This window comes from Hemitrygon akajei, chromosome 18 (genome assembly GCF_048418815.1).
Source record: "Hemitrygon akajei chromosome 18, sHemAka1.3, whole genome shotgun sequence".
Lineage (NCBI taxonomy): Eukaryota > Metazoa > Chordata > Chondrichthyes > Myliobatiformes > Dasyatidae > Hemitrygon > Hemitrygon akajei.
In genome coordinates this window covers 6,054,590-6,070,681 of record NC_133141.1, presented here as the reverse complement: position 1 = coordinate 6,070,681, position 16,092 = coordinate 6,054,590, and the positions used below count along the sequence as shown (strand labels likewise).

At 39.5% G+C, this 16,092-nt stretch overlaps 1 protein-coding gene across 2 annotated transcripts in view; it reads right to left on the bottom strand.

Moving 5' to 3' along the window:
- myo1d (myosin 1D) overlaps nt 1–16,092 on the bottom strand; it is a 557,628-nt gene that overhangs the window by 135,591 nt on the left and 405,945 nt on the right. For both annotated transcript variants that reach the window (XM_073070702.1, XM_073070703.1), the window contains one exon: nt 10,475–10,629. In XM_073070702.1, coding sequence (XP_072926803.1) covers nt 10,475–10,629 — 155 coding nt within the window. The remainder of the gene's footprint in view (nt 1–10,474; nt 10,630–16,092) is intronic.

Below are 16,092 nucleotides of genomic sequence, written 5' to 3'. Positions count from 1 at the left end.
ACTGCAGAGATGACTGATGGTATCTAATGGGACAGTGCAGACATCTTCACAATTTTGAGTACTTAGGCTGGCCAAGTTGCTTACTAGGCCTGACTCAGGTACATATGATTTTTTTTTGTGTTCTATCGCTGAGCAGCAGTGAACCATCTGATTGGCCTATGAGAGTTCTCTTTAGGAACTAGTTGACTTGATCAGCATTTCTGATCTGGCTATTGATCACGATTGCACTTAATGAAAAAAAAGGTCAGACCTGGTATAACTCCAGCAGGTCTATTGAAGTCAATGGAAAGAAACAATTGTTCACAGAACGATAAGTAAAAGTTAATTTTCATTTTCATTTGATTAGGCTATCTAGTCTGCCATCATTTTGGCTCAGTTCTTCTTTCTCTAGTTATATAGTCTGGTCTGCTTGGCATGTCTCCCACCTCACTATTAGCAAAACATTATATTGACAAAGAAGTATTATATTATCCTACATGCTGCTTAACTGCTACATTTACTCTTTTGGCTTCACCATACAGAGATATTCACCATGTTCCACTCAAATCTCACCTACCTTCTCTGCTATTGAAAACTAATTTGTTCTCTCTGTTTCTCGTTTTGAAGGATCTTGGATCTGAATTGTGAAGTTTGTCTCTGTACACAGAGGCCTGGCCTGCAGTGTGTTTCCAGCATTTTCTGCTTATACTTGGGTTAAGCCAAACCTTACCACACGGTAAAGATTCAACAGATTGGAACAAAAAAATGACACAAAGCATTGCATTAGTTGTTAAAAACGAACAGATAAGTATATATTTACAGTTCAAAAATGTAATTCAAATATAGATTTTAGAAGGAATATTGGTTTCTTATACTGTGACTAGGGCAAGATACCTAATCAAAAATATATATTTGATCTATCTTACATACAGAACTGATAACTGATTGAAGTAATTTAAAACTGAGATCAAAATTACATCCTATAAAATCCATGGTGTCTTGTGAGTAGGAACAATAGTAGTATCCATCAGGCTGCTGATGAACGACCTTGAACGGAAAATCCTAAGTCTACATGAAACACTGTCGCAGGAAAGCAGCATCCATCATTAGGAATCCCCATGACGCAGGACATGCTCTCTTCTCACTACTTCCATCAGGGAAGTGGTACAGGAGCCTCAGGACTCCCACACCAGGTTCTGGAACAGTTATTACCCCTCAAACATCAGACCCTTAAACTAAATGGGAAAAATTCATTCAACTTCATCTGCCCCATCATTGAAATGTTCCCACAATCAATGGACTCACTTTCAAGGTCTCTTCACTTCATGCTCTTGATATTGTTTACTTATTTATTATTATTATTTCTTCTTTTTGTATTTGCACAGTTTGTTGCCTTCTGCTCTCTGGTTGAACACCTAAGTTGGGTGGTTTTGCACTGATTCTGTTACAGTTATTATTCTATAGATTTACTTTGAGCTACATTTTGCAATGGATTTCTTTCTCTGAATATACAATATGGTATCAGAAATGCTAAACACTTGATGGAAAAGTGCACTTACATTGGTCTGAAATTTCCTTCGTGTATGACCTTAAACTACTCCCAATCCTATATCCAAGATCCCAAAAACATGTTACACCAGAACGCACACAAAATGCTGGAGGAACTCAGCAGGCCAGGCAGGATCTATGGAAAAGAGTAAACAGTCAATGTTTTGGGCTGAGACCATTCGGCAGGACTAAAGAAAAAAAACTGAGAAGATTTGAAAGGTGTGGGAGGGGAGAGAGATATACAAGGTAATAGGTGAAGCCTGAAGGGGGAGGGATGAAGTAAAGAGTTGGGAAGTTGATTAGTGAAAGAAATACAGAGCTGGAGAAGGGGGGAGTCTGATAGAAGACCCCCCCCCATCTTTTAAATCTACTCCTCAGCTTTTTTCCCCAGTCCTGCAGAAGGGTCTCAGCCTGAAACGTTGACTGTACTCTTTTCCATAGATGCTTCCTGGCCTGCTGAGTTCCTCCAGCATTTTGTGTGTGTTGCTTGTATTTCCAGCATCGGCAGATTTTCTCTTGTGATTGGATTACACCAGAACATCCTGTCAAACTCACAGTAGTGTGCTCAGCCTTATAATAACCACAAATAAGATTGAACAATAACAGGAAAGTACCCAGTCAAACCATTTATCTTGTTTTTACATGTGATTCGTCTCCCTATGATTCATGCACATCAAGCCAAACATGTTTAGAGACCTGAAAATGGGAAAATGTTAAATTTTTCACATGCTTTGTACTATTACTAATTTGACTCATTCTTAACTGCAAACTGATATAATTTTACTTTGTCTTCTGACGCTTAGAGACATTTGTAATATGCAAGTGCAATTTGGACAATTTTGATTGCTTTAATAGATTGGAGTATTCTTATAAACACTTAAGGGCGAATTCCCAAAATTCACAACACTCTATTAGAAAACATGTTTCCTCATCCAGCGGTAAATGATTAAGCCTTATATTGAGGCTATGACACCTCCTAATTCTTGACTCCTCAGCCAGGTTTAACATCCTCCAGTAAAGCATCCATAGAATTTTATGCGTCACTGAGATCACCTCACATCCTTCTAAATTCAAAGAAAGTAAATATCTTTTCCTAGGGCAATTCCTGTTCTCTCCAATCCAAGAAATTAATCGGAGGAGTTATAGAAGAATACACTATGAAACAAGCTCTTTGGTCTAATGAGACTATACCAACCATCAAGCCAATCTTGTATTAATCCTGTTTTATTCTCTCTACATTCCCATCAATGTTTTGAGATTGCACAACTCACTTGCACACCAGGGGAATTTACAGTGGCCAATTGACCTACTGACTTGCATGAATTTGGATGTGTGCAGAAAGAGGAGCACCTGGGAGAAATCCTTGAGCTCACAAGGCGGACCTGCTGAGGCCAGAATCAAACTCGGGTTGTGGAGCTGCACCACTCCAGCATGAAGCTTTGTTGCATTCCTTCTCAACAAATAAATCCCTCAGTGAGGAGCCTGAAACTTTCCATGTTACTCTTGGCCTGGTATCGCGGAGGTCATATATAATTGTAATGTCATTCTGATACTTCGCTCTGTACTTAGAAACATAGAAACATAGAAAATAGGTGCAAGAGTAGGCCATTCAGCCCTTTGAGCCTGCACCACCATTCAGTATGATCATGGCTGATCATCCAACTCAGAACCCAGTACCTGCTTTCTCTCCATACCCCCTGGTCCCTTTAGCCACAAGGGCCATATCTAACTTTCTCTTAAATATAGCCAATGAACTGGCCTCAACTGTTTCCTGTGGCAGAGAATTCCACAGATTCACCACTCTCTGTGTGAAGAAGTTTTTCCTCATCTCGGTCCTAAAAGGTTTCCCCTTTATCGTTAAACTGTGACCCCTCGTTCTGGACTTCCCCAACATCGGAAACAATCTTCCTGCATCTAACCTGTCCAATCCCTTTAGAATTTTATGCGTTTCAATAAGATCCCCCCTCAATCTTCTAAATTCCAGTGAGTATAAGCCTAGTCAATCCAGTCTTTCTTCATATGAAAGTCCTGCCATCCCAGGAATCAATCTGGTGAACCTTCTTTGTACTCCCTCTATGGCAAGAATGTCTTTCCTCAGATTAGGGGACCAAGACTGCACACAATATTCTAGGTGCGGTCTCACCAACGCCTTGTACAACTGCAGTAGAACCTCCCTACTCCTGTACTCAAATCCTTTTGGTATGAATGCCAACATACCATTTGCCTTTTTCACCGCCTGCTGTACCTGCATGCCCACCTTCAATGACTGGTGTACAATGACACCCAGGTCTCGTTGCATCTCCCCTTTTCCTAATCGGCCACCGTTCAGATAATAATCTGTTTTCCTGTTCTTGCAACCAAAGTGGATAACCTCACATTTATCCACATTAAATTGCATCTGCCATGAATTTTCCCACTCACCTAACCTATCCAAGTCACCCTGCATCCTCTTAGCATCCTCCTCACAGCTAACACCGCCACCTAGCTTCGTGTCATCCGCAAACTTGGAGATGCTGCATTTAATTCCCTCGTCTAAATCATTAATATATATTGTAAACAACTGGGGTCCCAGCACTGAGCCTTGCGGTACCCCACTAGTCACTGCCTGCCATTCTGAAAAGGTCCTGTTTACTCCCATTCTTTGCTTCCTGTCTGCCAACCAATTCTCTATCCACATCAATACCATAACCCCAATATCGTGTGCTTTAAGTTTGCACACTAATCTCCTGTGTGGGACCTTGTCAAAAGCCTTTTGAAAATCTAAATATACCACATCCACTGGCTCTCCCCTATCCACTCTACTAGTTACATCTTCAAAAAATTCTATAAGATTCGTCAGACATGATTTTCCTTTCACAAATCCATGCTGACTTTGTCCGATGATTTCACCTCTTTCCAAATGTGCTGTTATCACATCTTTGATAACCGACTCTATCATTTCCCCCACCACCGATGTCAGACTAACCAGTCTATAATTCCCCGGTTTCTCTCTCCCTCCTTTTTTAAAAAGTGGGGTTACATTAGCCACCCTCCAATCCTCAGGAACTAATCCAGAATCTAAGGAGTTTTCAAAAATTATCACTAATGCATCCACTATTTCTTGGGCTACTTCCTTAAGCACTCTGGGATGCAGACCATCTGGCCCTGGGAATTTATCTGCCTTTAATCCCTTCAATTTACCTAACACCACTTCCCTACTAACATGTATTTCCCTCAGTTCCTCCATCTCACTAGACCCTTGGTCCCTTACTATTTCCGGAAGATTATTTATGTCCTCCTTAGTGAAGACAGAACCAAAGTAGTTATTCAATTGGTCTGCCATGTCTTTGTTCCCTATGATCAATTCACCTGTTTCTGACTGTAAAGGACCTACATTTGTCTTGACCAATCTTTTTGTTTTCACATATCTATAAAAGCTTTTACAGTCAGTTTTTATGTTCCCTGCCAGCTTTCTCTCATAATCTTTTTTCCCTTTCCTATGTACTTACTGCACATGTATTAAAATTCTGAAATTCATGTCCAATGACAGAAATATTGAAACCTACAGCACAATACAGGCCCTTTGGCTCACAAGGTTGTGCTGAACATGTCCTTACCGTAGAAATTACTAGGCTCTATTACTAATTACTAGCCCTCTATTTTTCTAAGCTCCATGTACCTATCCAAAAGTCTCTTAAAAGACTCTATCGTATCCGCCTCCACCACCGTTGCTGGCAGCCCATTTCACGCACTCACCACTCTCTGAGTAAAAAACTTACCTCTAACATCTCCTCTGTACCTACTCCCCAGCACATTAAACCTGTGTCTTCTTGTGGCAACCATTTCAGCCCTGGGAAAAAGCCTCTGACTATCCACACGATCAATGCCTCTCATCATCTTCTACACCTCTATCAGGTCGCCTCTCATCTTCCTTCACTCCAAGGAGAAAAGGCCGAGTTCACTCAACCTATTCTCATAAGGCATGCTCCCCAATCCAGGCAACATCCTTGTAAATCTCCTCTGCACCCTTTCTTTGGCTTCTACATCTTTTGTATAACAATATTTTCCTGTCTCTCACAACTTAAAAAAGCTTTACTTTTCTATTTTCCTTTCTTAGTAGCAGTTTTACATTTTTTCATATTATATTTTAATGCATTTTGCTTCATCAGTTGCTATTATTATTGTTTTTACTGTGTATTATTTATTTTTGTAACATTTAGCAATTTTTGTGTCTTGCACTGTAATTTGAGGACATATGTCAGTGATAATAAACTGTATTCTGATTCCTTTGCAGTATCTCTGCTTATCACCAAAGTTATCTTGTGGCAATGTTTAGGACGGTTGTTAAGATTGGCTATAGAAATTGGTATTGGCATTTGTTTTATTACTGGCACATGTACTGAGATACAGCAAATAGCTTTTGTTTGCATGCCAGTAATAAACCTGATTTGGATCCCACTGCCGTATCTCTGTAATTTCTGCAGATTCTGGCAGTCAAAATGAGCCAGAAATAATGCAACCACATACAGAATACTATATATACTTTTGCCTTTCTTCTTCCTAACGACAATGCAGTGAAACTCAGCTAAATAAACAAGTTACTAGTGAGGTAATATTAAATACCAGTGACCAATATATCAAAAGTAAAACAAATTTTCCATGGTTACAACTGTAACAAAAAGGCCAGGGACAGGCATATCAAACATATCACATAATGTCAACAATATTGCCCCAGCACCTAACTGTACTATTTCCTGCAAGATGTGCAAGAGCGGGGAAAACTCTGGAACAAAAAATTAGGAAAAGGCACCCTTTCAATATCCAAGTACTTCCAGCAAATTACACTGCCAAGGATCTGCAGAAGCTCAGATCAAACCTGTTACTTCTTAAATGGACTAGCCTCTTCTTTAAGAATTTGCAGCAAAAAAAAAGGATGCTGAAAATCTGAAACAAAAATAGGGAATTTTGGAAGTGTTCAGTAGGACAGACAACATCAGTGAGGAGACAGTCAATATTTTTTAAGAAGGGTTCCTCATTAGATTGCTCGTCTTATCTTTTTTCCCATGTTTCAAGTTGCCAAGGGGGCGGCAGCAAAAAAGAGGGACCTGTGATATGGTAGAAAGCAAAGATAAAGGTTATATTTACTTTCAGATGGAACAAAGTGATAGAGATAAATTGAACCAAATGTACAGCTACATGTGCGGAAATGAAGGGGCTTTCCTTAAGTTGTTCACTCAATATCAAGTCCTAAGGCATTTAACATGTTGTGTTATAAGATGTGATGCTACTTCCTGAGCTTCTGTTGGGCATCAATGAAACAAGTCAAACGTAAAGGGTAATGATGGGAGTGGAATAGTGAATTAAAGAGTCTATGCGTTGTATTCTAGCCCTTCAATATTAAAAGGCTACACCCTTATCCTGTCTTTGGAGTGGCCCTTTATAACTAAGAATACTATGCAGTGAGACTCTTGTTCACTTAACATTACAAATGCATATAAACAATACCAGTTGTAAATTTAGGAAGCATAAATGTGTAAGTAAAAATATGAATGAAATTCCTATGTTTCAATGACATGCCTAGAAACAAAAAAAAACAATTCTATGATAAAACTTGAGGGTGAGTGAACATCACTGCTTTGATAAACACAGGGAAAATGTGCTCCAGGTGGCTGTTACAGCTGAATGCCTCCCACACTTACTATAATTATTATTTCCTCTTCAAGAAGGCAATGCCAGTGGACAATTGAGCTCCAGAACAATCAATATGAAGAAAAATTGTACTTCCAAGTCAGGAATTGTGTTCAGCTTAAAGGGGAACCTGCTGGTGTAACATTCTTATTTTCCTGTTCTGCTTATTTGTCTTGATGATAGAGGATGCAGAATTGAATAGTGCTGTTGGATTATCCTGGGCAAGAAACAGAATCGCATTTTGTAGATGGATCATAATGCAACTATGATGCACTAATGGCTGGAAGAAGAATAGGTGCCAGTCAGGTAGATTATTTTGAACTTCTTGAGTGTTTTTGGAAGTACAGTCACCTATGCAAGTTGAGAGTATTCTCTTCAATGGTTTGTGCCTTGCGAGGAGTAGAAGAGGTTTGATATGGCAGATGGTGAATTCTGCCATAGGATACACTGCCGTTGATTTGCTCTGATAGCCACAATATTTAAGTGACTGGTTCAATTAACATTTTGGTCAATAATGAACATGGATAACTTGGCAATATCTTTGTAATGTAAGCTAAGGGCAGATGACTGACCATTCTATCGAAGATGCTTGCCACTTCTCAGCCCAGATCTTCTGTTGTCCAGGCCTTGATGAATCCAGGGAAGGACTATTCATTTCCTTAGAAATTGTGAATGAAATTGAGTATTGTGTTATCATTAACAAACACTCCTGCTTCTTATATTACAATGGAAAGAGAAGATCATTGACAAAGCAGTTGAAAATAGCTGGATTCGAGACATTGGTATTAAGGAGCCTTACTGATACTGTCCTGAAATTTGGATAATCCTCCTGCAACAATTATAACCACCTTTCTTAATATGTGTAATGTGTATTTTTTTTTCTCCCTTGATGCTCAATAATTTCAGTTTCACTGGGATTTTTGAGACCACACTCATTGAAGGTTACCTTCATGAAAAAGACAGTCGCTTTCACAAATCATTTCTTTAGTCTCTTAAGACTTAGGTTGTGATGTACTGTGGAGAGCATTCTGACAGGCTGCGTCACTGTCTGGTATGGGGGGGGGGGCTACTGCACAGGACCATAAGAAGCTGCAGAGGGTTGTAAATCTAGTCAGCTCCATCTTGGATACTGACCTACAAAGTACCCAGGACATTTTCAGGGAGCAGAGTCTCAGAAAGGCAGCGTCCATTATACAGAATCTCCAGCACCCAGGGCATGCCCTTTTCTCACTGTTACCATCAGGTAGGAGGTACAGAAGCCTGAAGGTACACACTCAGCGATTCAGGAACAGCTTCTACCCCTCTGCCATCTGATTTCTAAATGGACGTTGAACCCTTGGACACTACCTCACTTTTTTAAAATATACAATATTTCTGTTTTTTGCACTTTTTAATCTATTCAATATACGTATATTGTAATTGATGTATTTATTATTTTTTTCTCTCTCTGCTACATTATGTATTGCATTGACCTGCTGCTGCTAAGTTAACAAATTTCACACCACATGCCGGTGATAATAAACCTGATTCTGAATTCTAATGAAGTCTGAATCAATGTGGTCCGAGACAAGGCAACGCCCCTCAATTGTAACTGCTCAAAAGCTGTTGCTCCTTCCACTGCAAATGGTTGCTTTCCTCCATCCAGAACTGGCACCAGTGTTCATTAGCCCCGTTGGAAACCAGACTATTCTCCAGGACTCAATTTACCAAAGGCCATGACAGATGGCAAGTCTGCTAACATTAGGTCATTACAGGCACCACCCTATAAAAGCACACAAAGTATCAGGCGAGCAATGAAGCACATCATTACAGAATTAGTAGAGACAGGTGGTTCAAACATAAGCATTAGTAGAATGATTTTATTTGCAACTATATGTGAGCTAATCCTCTCACCCTTTGTGATGAATGAATGGACGTTTTCTAAACAACATGGTTAGCAATGACTGAGTTGACATGTGTGAATATTAATTCCTGCCACTTGGTATAATACAGCCTAAAGCACTCAAATGGATTTACAATATTTATTATATAATATAAACACACAATAGAGAGAGTACAATTAACCACATCCTACATTGTGTGATATTTACCTGCTATTCTTCAGTCAGCATATGTAGTTGAAGTGTTTTGTAATCTCTGGAGATTGTCCAACCAAGAGAATTACATCATTTTTCATTGTGTTTTAGGAATTTTCACAAATTAAAAAAATTACTGGCACATGTTTAGTTCAAATGCTGAACTTGCACCTTAAAATGTTTAGCTAAACAGGATGTGAGATCATGTGCCAAAATCTATCTAGGCCAGGCATAATTGGCTAAGTTGTGCTTGATTCAGCCAGACACCCAGATTTGCCCAACTTCTGCTCTTTCTTTCTTCCCATATTAACCTAGTGTGGATGTGTGGGTCAAATCAGTTTGAGAAGAAAATGCTCTACATTTCCCATTTTTAAATGCAAATTTCATAATATATTTTATTGTAGGAAAAGAATTAAGTTAAGATGTGAACATGGGATAAAGAAGGATGTTGCTAGACCTCTGTTCAAGGAAAATATGAAAGGTATTCAGGATACTGTGGAGTGTGGAGGTGTAGAAGGATTGAGTGTTCATATTATTTTCTTAATTAGTACTTTGGTACACATTTATTCTTTGTTATGTTTCTGTCATTCTGCCCAATTTATTTGTACACAGCCAACAAGGCTTTGTACTTCATTCTGTTCTCTGTCTCCTTAAAACCTACCGTTTTGACTACCTATGTAGATTTTCCTTGGGTAACTATCTTCACAATTTTTTTGTGCTATCACAGCCTTGGCACACTATACAAGTTAAAAATGTAGTACCAAAGCAGATTTTGTTGCACAATGTTAAATGAGATAAATGAGAATTTGATTGATTAAATTTTGATGCAATTGACTTACCTTCTTTGCAGATTGTGGAACTGTACAGTGCATCCTATTATACAGCGCAATAACATTAATACCTGAATTTTGATTTGCAAGCATATCTATGAAAAGTATCCCAAAATATATTTACATAGTCATGTTATTACTTAAACTGAAGAAAAGTCAACAATATTTAGTGGACTTAGAAGCAAGTACCACACACATGATTTTGTAGGTAATTGTAGTCTTTGTAATTCTATAAATAAAAAAAACAAACTCTTAAAAATTTTACAACAGCTTGATGAAAAAGAGGAGATTCATTAGTTCTTCCTATGATTCCTTGTACAGTTTAGTGTACACATTCTCATGTTAAAGTACCGAGATACTCGCAATTTCTCTAACCTTCTGAAGTGATTGGCCACAACGCCCACAAGCTCTCCAATGCGGTTCTCATTAGCTGGCTGCATTTTATGAAGGCACACAATGAGATCTTTGTTATCCTTTGTGTGGAACACAATGAGTTGATCTTTTCCTGTTGACACGCTCACTCCAGTAACCTAAAGACAAGTGAAAAAAAATTATAATATGCATCTTGCACACTGCTTTCACCTTTCTGCCATAATCCAAATGTAGTGATCCATTGTATCAGAAATTGACAATTCATTATGTGAATTAAATCACACAAAACACTGCCTCTAGGCTTTGAAAGAGCTATCAATATCATGCAATTCCCTTGTCTCATAAATAATAACATCATAAGACCATAAGATCCTAAGATATAGGAGCAGAAGGAGGCCATTCAGTCCATTGAGTCTGCTCTGCATTCAATCATGGGCTGATCCAATTCTTCCAGTCATCCCCACTCCCCTGTCTTCTCCCCATACCCTTTGATGCCCTGACCAATCAAGAACCTATCTGTCTCTGCCTTAAATGCACCCAATGGCTTGGCTTCCACAGCTCATGGCAACAAATTCCACAGATTTACCACCCTCTGACTAAAGTAATTTCTCCGCATCTCTGTTCTAAATGGAAGTCCTTCAATCCTGAAGTCGTGCCCTCTTGTCCTAGAATCTCCTACCATGGGAAATAACTTTGCCATATCTAATCTGTTCAGGCCTTTTAACATTCTGAATGTTTCTATGAGATCCCCCCCCCCCCCCCCCCCGCCCCATTCTCCTGAACTCCAGGGAATACAGCCCAAGAGCTGCCAGACATTCCTCATATGGTAACCCTTTCATTCCTGGAATCACATTCTCGTGAATCTTCTCTGAACCCTCTCCAATGTCAGCATATCCTTTCTAAAATAAGGAACCCAAAACTGCACACAATACACCAAGTGTCATCTTACGAATGCCTTATAGAGCCTCAACATCACATCCCTGCTCTTATATTCTATACCACTAGAAATGAATGCCAACATTGCATTCACCTTCTTCACCACTGCCTCAACACGGAGGTTAACCTTTAGGGTATCCTGCACAAGGACTCCCAAGTCCCTTTGCATCTCTGCATTTTGAATTCTCTCCCTATCTAAATAATAGTCTGCCTACTTATTTCTTCCACCAAAGTGCATGAGCATGCACTTTCCAACAGTGTATTTCATTTGCCACTTCTTTGCCCATTCACCTAAACTATCTAAGTCTCTCTGCAGGCTCTCTGTTTCCTCAACACTACCCGCTCCTCCACCTATCTTTGTATTATTGGCAAATTTAACCACAAATCCATTAATCCCATAGTCCAAATCATTGATATACATCGCAAAAAGCAGCGGTTCCAACACCAACGCCTATGGGGCTCCACTGGTAACTGGCAGCCAGCCAGAATGAGAAAGAAGAAGAAGAATTTGCTTTTCAACTCACGAGAGAGCATAGGCCATCAACTTTTTGCTGTTGACGTTTCTATAGCAGGCAATTTCTTTTTTACGAGGTCAAGTTACTCAACCCAGCACGGATGGAAAGCATGCACAGGAGCTGGCTTGATTTGAACTTGGGACCTTCCCCTTCAAAGTACAGCGCTGATGCCACTACGCCACCAGCTGGCACTAACTAGCCAGAATAGGATCCCTTTATTCCCACTCTCTGTTTTCTGCTGATCAGCCAATGCTCCACCCACGCTAGTAACTCCCCTGTAATTCCATGGGTTTTACCTTGTTAAACAGCCTCATGTGTGGCACCTTGTCAAAGGCTTTCTGAAAATCCAAGTACACCACATCTACTGCATCTCCTTTGTCTACCCTGCTTGTAATTTTCTCAAAGTATTGCAGTAGGTTTGTCAGGCAGGATTTTCCTTTCAGGAAGCCATGCTGGCTTTGGCCTATCTTGTCATATGCCTCCAGGTACTCCATAATCTCATCCCTAACAATCGATTCCAACAACTTCCCAACCACAGATGTCAGGCTAACAGGTCTATAGTTTCCTTTCTGCTGCTTCCCACACTTCTTAAACAGCGGAGTAACATTGCGATTTTCCAGTCATCCAGTACAATGCCAGAATCTATCGATTTGTGAAAGATCATTGTTAATGCCTCTGCAATCTCTCCAGCTACTTCCTTCAGAACCCCAGGGTGCATTCCATCAGGTCCAGGAGATTCATCCACCCTCAGACCATTAAGCTTCCTGTGCACCTTCTCAGTCGTAATTTTCACTGCACCTACTTCACTTCTCTGACACTCTTGAATGTCCAGTATACTGCAGACATCTTCCACTGTGAAGACTGATGCAAAATATGCAATCAGTTCCTCTGCCATCTCTGCGTCTCTCATTACGATATCTCCAGCATCATTTTCTATTGGTTCTATATCTACCCTCAACTCTCCTTTATCCTTTATATATTTAAAAATACTTAAATAATAATAAAAATTATTTTTTTTCTCTTTGAAAATTTGAAGACCATTACACAGCACTGCAGTCATACTTTATTCATATGCTTTAATGATAGATGCTGGGATCATAATTGCAGGGCAATTATTGTATGGTTCAAGCTTCACCTCAGGCAGAATTGGTGAACCTATGGCATGTGTACCCAAGATGCCAAGTGTAAAACATTTGTTGGCGTACAGCATGTAGTGCAGTCCCTTGATTCTTTAAACCTCACCCATAAAAAAAGCTACCTAATGATGATCTTTACCACCAAATGAAGCAGAAAATGATATTTTACAACTCAAGAACGGTGAGATGTTTTCACAGAATATGTCTCACATCAACTTGCTGCCAGTTGCACATTTGCAAGAGCATGTGACATTGGATGATATATTTTGAAATCCTCACAGACCTGGTGTACACATCAGCATTTGGATACCAACGGTTGGGCCAGTTGGCATTGACTTCTCTCCGCTTATATTTTTTCTGGAAAATGCCAAGCAAAACATGATTTGGGAGTTTCCGACCTAGGGTCCACCAAGGGCTAAAGGCAAGGCCCCATGGCATAAAAAGGTTAAGTACCCCTGAATTAGAAGAATATACTACTATGGTCATGTGCTATATCAGATAAGGTGCAGACAATGCCACGAACAATAAAAATACCATGCCACCAACTCATCGTCAAATTTGTAGATGACTCCACGGTGATTGGATTAATTACCAATAACAACAAAACAGCACACAGAAAAGGTGCAGAAATTGTCTGAATGGAGCAATAGCCATAACCTTTCACTCCACATAAAAAAATAAAAGAAATAATTATTGATTTCAGGAAATTAAGAAAGTATGAACAAGCTCCACTACTCATAAATAGTGAAGCAGTGGAAAGGATCTCCAGCTTTAAGTTCTTGGGTGTGAACATCGCAGAGAAGCTCTCTTGGACCACCAACACCCCCTTGGTAGGAGAGAATGCTCAGCAGTGGCTATACTTTCTTAGGAGTTTAAAGAGAGCAAATCTGCTCCAAAAGCTGTTGATAACCCTTTATCAAAGTGTAATTGAGAGCATACTGACCGACTGTGTGACAGTATGGTGCACTAACTGCAAAAAAATTGTCTAAAATGCACTTCAACGAGTGATCAGGACCGCACAGAGCATCACTGGGACGCAACTACCAGATAAGGAAACAATCTACAACTCACAGTGTCTACGACATGCTTGTAATAACATGATGGACTCATCCCATCCCAGTAAACAGCTGCTCAATCTCTGACCATTCGGCAGGAGATACAGAAACACCTCTGAACAGACATCCAGACTGAAAAACAGCTTTTTTCCCAGGGCGATCGTGCAACTGTACAATGACACGTTTTAGAGTTGTTTGTTTTTAATTCAGTTGTAACTTAGGTATTATTCTAAATAACTCAGACATTATTTTAAATGTACTCATTGTGTTTTTAGTAATTGAATTGTCAGTATGCTGTTTTGCACTGAGTGGAGTAGCACTGCAATCTCATTGTGCTCAGCAATGACAATAAAGCTCTAACTTCTGTCACTGGATATTCAGTGATAATAACATAGTGTAGCACCACCATGAATATTTATTGTTTTACAATAAACATACTTTATTTGAGTAAAACTGACCTTTCCTACACACTTGGCTTCATCTATCTCCTTTCAGCTGGCCTCCTTCCCCTCCCCCACCTCTTTATTTTGGCATCTTCCCCTTCCTTTCCAGTCCTGAAGAAGAGTCTCAGCCTGAAACATTGATTGTCTCTTCATTTCCATCGATGCTGCCTGGCCTGCTGAGCTCCTCCAGCATTTTTTGTGTGTTGCTTTGGATTTCCAGCATCTGCAGACTTTCTTGTGTTTATGTTATTAACAGTCTGTTGCAGTTACATTAGTAGTAAAGCAATGAATACATGTAAATAAGCCACAGGACTCATCCTTTTTCCTGAAAAAAGTCCATAATTATTGTTACTAACTCATAAATTAATGATAACTTCTGTTCAAAATTACCATGGCATTCAAGAGAAGCTTTGAGATTATCACCAATTTGTACACATTTTCAAAAAGGTTTACCACCCTTCACTGGAACAACTAATACATCTCCAGAATTAATTTCCTTTTTTAAAATATGACTTACATGTACATTAAGATAACAATAACGCTATGATGATGGATAATATCAGCATAATCATTTCATGTGGAAAATTGACATCTTTTTCCTCATTCTTTGGATAATCTGTTACTTACTTTAGTTTTGTAAACACCTCAGTGAGAGCAGTACCTTGATACTTCGTAACACGGCATACACCACTATATTGTAGTTCAAAGCAGTACCCCACAAGTGTCTTCACATCATTTTTGAAACCTCACATATTGTACAAAATGCTGTTAATATTTACAGTGTATATTGGGTTTACTAAATTCACAAAATGCATCAGAGGCTAAACAGATATTGATCCAGTTTAAAATTTCCAACTTCTACTTCCCTACAACTGTGGTTAAATAGAAAAGTAGACCCTGGTTTCAAAAGGACTCATGCATCTTCCTTTAGAGTCAGAGAAAAGTACAGCACAGAAACAGGCTCTTCAGCCCATCTAGTCCATCTCAAAAACCATTTAATCTGCCTACTCCCATTGGCCTGCATTGGGACCATGGCCCTCTGTACTCCTACCATCCATGTACCTATCCAAACTTCACTTAAACATTGAAATATTATTTGGAATAATTAAACATTCATTATTGACTTTAAATACTATTTTCACGAGGACGAAACCAGAGGTCCATATGCCAGTCCTCATCAGAAGGTCAGAAGTGAAGAGGGTCAGCAATATTAAATTCCTTGGTGTTATCATTTTGGAGGACCTGTCCTGGGCCCAGCACCTAAGTGCCTCTACCTCCTTTGGAGATTGAATGGAAAATCCTACAAAAATAATGGATACAGCCCAGTCCATCACAGGTAAAACCTTCCCCACCATTGAGCACATCGACATGAAGTGTTATTGCAAGAAAGCATCATCAATCATCGGAGTCCCCCACCATCCAGGACATGCTCTCTTCTCGCTGCTGCCATCAGAAAGAAGGTACAGGAGCCTCAGGACTCATATCACCAGGTTCAGGAACAGTTATTACCCCTCAACCATCAGGCTCTTGAACCAA